This window comes from Sinocyclocheilus rhinocerous, unplaced genomic scaffold, assembly GCF_001515625.1.
Source record: "Sinocyclocheilus rhinocerous isolate Xijiao unplaced genomic scaffold, SAMN03320098_v1.1 scaffold712, whole genome shotgun sequence".
Lineage (NCBI taxonomy): Eukaryota > Metazoa > Chordata > Actinopteri > Cypriniformes > Cyprinidae > Sinocyclocheilus > Sinocyclocheilus rhinocerous.
In genome coordinates this window covers 549,708-556,164 of record NW_015642789.1, presented here as the reverse complement: position 1 = coordinate 556,164, position 6,457 = coordinate 549,708, and the positions used below count along the sequence as shown (strand labels likewise).

Here is a 6,457-nt window from a genome sequence, read left to right as displayed (position 1 = left end):
AAAATAATGTTATTTTTAGCAGCATCATATGACCCCTTTAAGAAATGCAGTGAAATTAAAATGTACATGAAGAGTTCATTTGCAAAAACCGATAAATCCTTTTTTTTTTTTCTTTAATCACGTTTTTTTATTGCGCATTCCAAGTAATATCAATCAAACTGCAGTTGGGTTGTTTTGAATAAGTAATAATAACTTAAACAAATACAGGTAATTTACCAAATTTTCAGCGTGAGACTCAGGCAATTGACACTATTCTCACGCTCTCACGCCACACATCCATTTTCTCACGCAGAATGTCCCTGCCAAATTCAATATTTATTTATGATAAAAAAAATAAAAAAAAACTCCAGACAGTGCTCGTCAATGTCAGAATGATTTAGTTGGCCAATCGAATCAAAGAAGGGCGGGGCTTTACTGTTCCAGCGCGACACCACGGCATTTTTTAACAGTGAAAGAGTGTGAGGTAAGTAGGAAAACATTTATTATTTGACAGCTGTTTTACAACAGAAATGTTAAGCACAAATTAACTCCTAATTGTATGTGTATTTTAAAATAAAATATTATTTGTGAATATTTAAACGGATTACGAAAAATTCTTTCAATTTTTCTCATCTTTTTTTAAGATGTTAAGCCTTGTCACACGCTAACCGTCGTTTAGGTTAGTAACTAATATGCTGTATGCCCCATGTAGAAATAAGTTAGCATTATCAAAGTTATTTGTTTTGCAGTAATTATACATATGTTGTCAGTAAACCTGTTTCATTGTAATGTTTTGACAAATCACAATACACTTCCTGGGATGCAAGGTTTTTTGTTTGTTTGTGTGGTGTTCTTTTTTTATTTATTTTTTATAACAAACGTTTCAGCTTTTATTTTCCTTTTTCACCCTGAAGAAGATATCACAGGTTCATCAAGTTCGTCGAAATTATCCATCCTTGATCACTTTTAGTCAGCTTTGACGAAACTCCTCTCAGCTAGCACTTCTTTTCAAAGTGAAAGTAGCCTTGTCACCTGACCTGAATACAGCGCGCTGATTCGCTAAAATGGACTTAACTGCACGGCAATTAGCTCTTTTTTTTTTTTTTTTTATGTATCGGTTTATCGGTTTTTGCAAATGAACTCTTCATATTATGAGAAAACCAAAGTGTTTTTTGACCTTGCGTGCATGTAAACCTGTTGTAAGAGCCTCCCAAAACAATATTAGGAATCTTAAAAATGGCACAATAGGGGCACTTTAATATAATGTGGCTAAATAATCTAGTAATACTTCTTTAAAGTATGTGACTTATGCAGTAATCTGCAAGAGCTCTATTAAGGCAAGCACTGAAGCCTTGGTAATTTAAAATCATTTAAAATCAGTAACTTGACACTGAAGTCATGTCTATTGGTAATTTTCATAAGAATTCATTAAATATGATGAACTGGCTTTGTATTAAAAGGTTCTTCAACGGTTCAGATGTTTGCAGTACATTCCAGCTAAACACTGATTATGGTAGTGAAAATTATACTGAGCGAATGTTTTGTGATTATTTTACCTGTAACAGTGATATTGCCTGTGGAAAACACCTGCACTGTACTCCTGAGGTTTTTAATCCTGTATGACGCAGCAGGATGGATCTCGGGTTCGTAGCTAAAAATACACACAAACACAAATATAGTGATGAGACCTGCAATCCAGCTGTAGGAGAACATGTTCCTTGGCATATTTTGAGATTGCCAATACACCATTTCACCACTAGAGAGCACTGTTCCTCTTTTTTAGACTCTTAATGTTCTTTTGGAGCCAGTGTTAACATCTCTCTCTGACAATCCTATCACAAGTGGTCAGGCGAGACAAATTACTGTTCACAGCTGGTATTAACATGCATCTCAAATGTGCCTCCTGTGACCACTTGTGACTGGATTTCATTGAAGGGAAGGTCTCAGATTTCATCACTACATCCGTCACTTACTGTTTAAACCGGTATTTAGCACTGACCAGTTGTCAGGTTGTCCCAAAATGGATGTTAATACCAAATGTAAACGAGCACGAGCACAAATTGTACGTTCACAAAGCCAGTCGGTTGTCTCTTACCTGTTTTCATTAATACTGGCCATCCACAAAACAAATACACTTACTATTAAAATGCATAAGTATAATGAAATTTCTGTGTAGTTTGAGAACACCATGAGAGGAAATATAATGTCTTACCTGGCAATAGGGCGGTTATTCTTAGTGAACTCAATGAGACGAATTTGAAAAGGCAAGGAGCACACTGCCAACACATTGACAACCTTAAAGTCCGTGAACCTCACCTGCAGATGAGACAATCCCATTTATACATCATTCAGAAGTTCTACACAGCTCAATTAGCAATTTAGACACCTTGAATCCAATCTTCTGCAGGCAGCGGGCCAACCGTCGAGCACCTAGTTTGGCTTCCTCCTCACTAAACAAAAATAAACATGCATGAAATTTAGTTAACCAAAAAGATTTTAGAACACTGACACTTTCAGCAGCAGCACAGATAACTCTTGGCTTATTTAGTATTCTGAGAATTGAAAAGCAGATTTTAGTAAGACCTTGTTGCTCCAGTGCAAATAATTTTCCCTGATGACCATATAGAGGCAGTGATACGTGGTTTCCGCAGCTTCATCAGGACTTTCTAGAGAAACATCCACAGAACATAAGCAACAACAGGCATTAATGATTGGCCATATACTGATTAATAGTGTTGATACTGATGATTTCAGGCAAAAGGTGAAAACATGATAGCATTTTCCATATATTGAGCACATGTTGGTGTCCCATTACAGCTTTACAGGAACAAAATGCATGCTTTGAAGTAAAAAACACTAGACGTGTTAAACGATTATGTAACAGAACTGACATAGCAGGAAAAGCTGCTGGTCTTCAAAAAATAACATCAGCCATATTCATCAAGCTTAACCATTCAACCTATTGCATAACCATTCAGTTACCTATTGTAGTAAACATGATCAAACAAACATTTGTTTTAAATTTGATAACTTTATGCATTTTACATTTTGGAAAAAATTGAAAAGACAAAAATCACACAAATTTAAAAACTTTCTTTGCAAATGAAGAAAGAAAGACATGAACATCTTGGATGACATGGGGGTGAGTAAATTATCAGGAAATTTTTATTCTGGAAGTGAACTAATCCTTTAAGGCCATGGTAATACCATTTCTAATCTTTCCATACTAACATGTAAATCCAGAATATAGGTGCTTAAATATAACAACTCGTCTCCAAAGCGCTAACTGTCTAGACTTACTCCCATTTCAGGCTTGTAGATGACATTAGACCCCTCTAGGCCAATGGTACGCAGGTTTAGATGGCACCTGGTTCTGAAGACAGATACGACATTGGAAACAATGATATCAAGCGCCACATCATTACTGGGTTCCATGGAGCCGCTGTAGATGTTTTGTTGAGCTTGACAACCCCTTTACAGATGCATGTCACGTTACAAAACAAAACCTGCAAAACACATAAACATAAGAATTTTTCTCCAGGTACTGGGTGGTTTTACATTACATTTTGATGTTAGCTAAAGCTAAGTTACATGTCTTAAATGACTGGTAACCAAATGTTTCTAGGTTTAATACCCAAAATAGGTGGTGATTCATTAACTATGACCATTGTGCCCCAAACAAAGGCACTTAACCCCAGCTTTTCCATGGGGAATGATCCCTGTAATAAATGCACTCTAAGTCACTTTGGATAAATGCATCTGTTAAAATGACTACTTATATGTACTAAAGTGAAAAAGCATGCTAGTTTACCTCTGAGATGCCTACTTGAAAAATATCAAAGCAGCCATTATTTTACAGCTGCTCAATTTTAGCATACAAGTTGTGTGTCCAAAGCACTGGCACACAGTTTGAACAGATCAAATGACAAAACAATACGCTTGCAGAGCATTGTGCTACCTTAGTATATTTTTGCAGCAACTCCTAACAAATTCATTTATATTTCATGGTAAAATATTTTATTTGAGCACAAATTATTCATTCAACAAACACGTTTATCGAAAGCAACACAGGCAATTCATCAGCAGGAGACAACATTAAACGTGCATGCTAGCTATTTCAGCTCAAATACTAAATAACAGCGCTGCGCTGTTAGAAGTAACAGTTAAATGTCCATATGCATGCAAAAGCGGCCATAAATTAACTGTTAGTTTAAACAACAGAGAGAGAAGTGAATAGCAAACACACTGAGCTAATAAACTTTAACTTACTTGACTGATATGGGGCGTCAAACGGTGCGTCCGAGAGAATCTTCTTATAAAATGTTGTGAGACGATATTAAAACGAGTGTTTAAATGTTTTAAAATCTATATGAATAAAAATAACGGTCGGAAGGGCACCAAAAGTAAACAAAAGCATCAACACACAAACAACAGACAACCGGCGATTGTTGTCAAGGATGCCTCAGTTCCTGCGCGAGATGAGAAACTGCCCGTTCGAACCATAGGGTTCAAACACACTACAGCGCCTCCACACGGATAGGAGAAGAACAGCGACCCAAGTTCTTCTTCTTCTTCTTCTTCTTCTTCTTCTTCTTCTTCTTCTTCTTCTTCTTCTTCTTCTTCTTCTTCTTCTTCTTCTTCTTCTTCTTCTTCTTCTTCTTCTTCTTCTTCTTCTTCTTCTTCTTCTTCTTCTTCTTCTTCTTCTTCTTCTTCTTCCGTAGGCACATACCGCCACCAACTGTTTAAGCGACCCAAGTTTAGCTTATGTTTTCCTTCATAAACGACAGACAACTAGTGCCATCTTTTGGTACGAGAAATTTTAGTATGTTCCAATAACAACAGTGTAATTTGAATATTTTAAAACTTGATCATGATATTGAATTTAATAAATGAAATCAAAGTGTTAAAATACCCCTTTCTTAATCTTGAAACATGGGCCAAATATGTCCCAAAACTTTACCTACCATTAGTTTTTAAAATGGCAGCATTTCCACCAGAACTCAATATTTCACGTGAATTCAAATGTATTAAATTAGAAGATTAAAATAAACAGACAACAAATATGAATCTTTAAAAACTTTGTCCAAAATAAAAATAACAAAACAAATAGGTAATTTCTATAACACGTTTTAAAAAATGTTTTATGTTTTATCAGCACATTTTGTGCAGACATACAATTTACTCGTTTTTTTCTTTAATTCAGGCAGTATCAAACTCAGCCTTCATCCAAAAGGTCCTCTTTCCATTTCACCTGCTATGAGTTCAAGAACATTACAAAGACACAGGTGAGTTTTATAGTTTTTTGTTTTTTTTACTCACTCATTTTAACTCACTGTGCTTATTTTCTGTCATAATCTTGATACATGAATTCCATCTCACTGGGATTTTTATTATAATTAATCTAGAAAAACAAAGTCTGCTGCCTTTAATATATGGATATGGATAACATACTATGAAATATGGTTTTGTTGTAAACACAGTAACATTTGCAGACTGTGTTGAGAGTTCACTAGATGAAGCTGACTATCAGTTTGAAGTGTAGTATGATTTCATGTGTCCACTGAAGTAAATGCTAGATTTGTCAATGCTTTTATTAAATGTTTGACACTTTTTTGTGCCTAAAGTTGTTGAACAATATCGAGTGATTGACAAGGAGAAACGCATTTTGTAAGAAAATGAAAGAAGCAGGAGTTTGCACTCCAGCAAATGTGAATACCTCTGAACATGTTGAACCAGTTAATCCAAAATAAGTACCTAATACTTAAACAATTGCTCTTCTTATACTTTCTACATCTTTCCATGTGTCTGATGGTATCGTCCAGCACTGCATTGTGTCCGACACCCTTTTTTCCGAGATATTATTCACAGCTTTCCACGAATGGGTGCCGTCAGAATGAGAGTCCAAAAAGGTGATAAAAACATATAATCCACAGGTAATCCACAGAACTCCAGTCCATCATTTAACATTTTGTGAAGTGAAAAGCTGTGTAATCCACCATTAAGACATTTTTAACTTCAAACCGCTGTTTCCGGCTAAAAATATGTGTCAGCTATCCATTATATTGTTTTCTCCAAAGTTGTCTCGTCTGAATCAGGAGAGAAATAGGCCTATGCAGAGATCAAGCATGGTTTACAATTGAAAACAGCTCTAAACAAATGTGTTCGTGGATTTTGATGTGAGAGGACAACAGGGGATGGACTTTTTCACTGGAGAAAGCATTATTATGGAATATGGGCTCATATTTTGGCCAGAAGCAACAGTCTGAAGTTAAAAACATCTTAATGATGGATTTGTTTCTCACAAACACGCAGGTTTTTGCTTCACAAGATGTTAATTGATTGACTGGAGTCGTGTGGATTACTTGTGGATAATAGTGATGTTTTTATCAGCTGTTTGCAATCTCATTCTGACGGCACCCATTCACTGCAGAAAATCCATTGCTGAGCAAGTGATGAAATGCTTAATTTCTCCAAATCT

General features: G+C 35.7%; 1 protein-coding gene across 4 annotated transcripts in view; it reads right to left on the bottom strand.

Annotated features, from left to right (window-relative positions):
• LOC107756392 (TATA box-binding protein-like protein 1) overlaps positions 1–4,527 on the bottom strand; it is a 16,400-nt gene extending 11,873 nt beyond the window's left edge. For 3 of the 4 annotated variants that reach the window (XM_016573467.1, XM_016573468.1, XM_016573470.1), the window contains exons 1-6: positions 4,249–4,525; positions 3,280–3,485; positions 2,563–2,645; positions 2,366–2,429; positions 2,192–2,295; positions 1,536–1,630 (exon numbers count right to left, since the gene is read on the bottom strand). In XM_016573467.1, the coding sequence (XP_016428953.1) occupies positions 1,536–1,630; positions 2,192–2,295; positions 2,366–2,429; positions 2,563–2,645; positions 3,280–3,414 (481 nt within the window). In that variant the 5' untranslated portion in view covers positions 3,415–3,485; positions 4,249–4,525. Of the gene's footprint in view, positions 1–1,535; positions 1,631–2,191; positions 2,296–2,365; positions 2,430–2,562; positions 2,646–3,279; positions 3,486–4,248 lie in introns of all 4 variants that reach the window. The other variant, XM_016573471.1, reaches the window with a different exon arrangement.
• Positions 4,528–6,457: the final 1,930 nt, after the last annotated feature.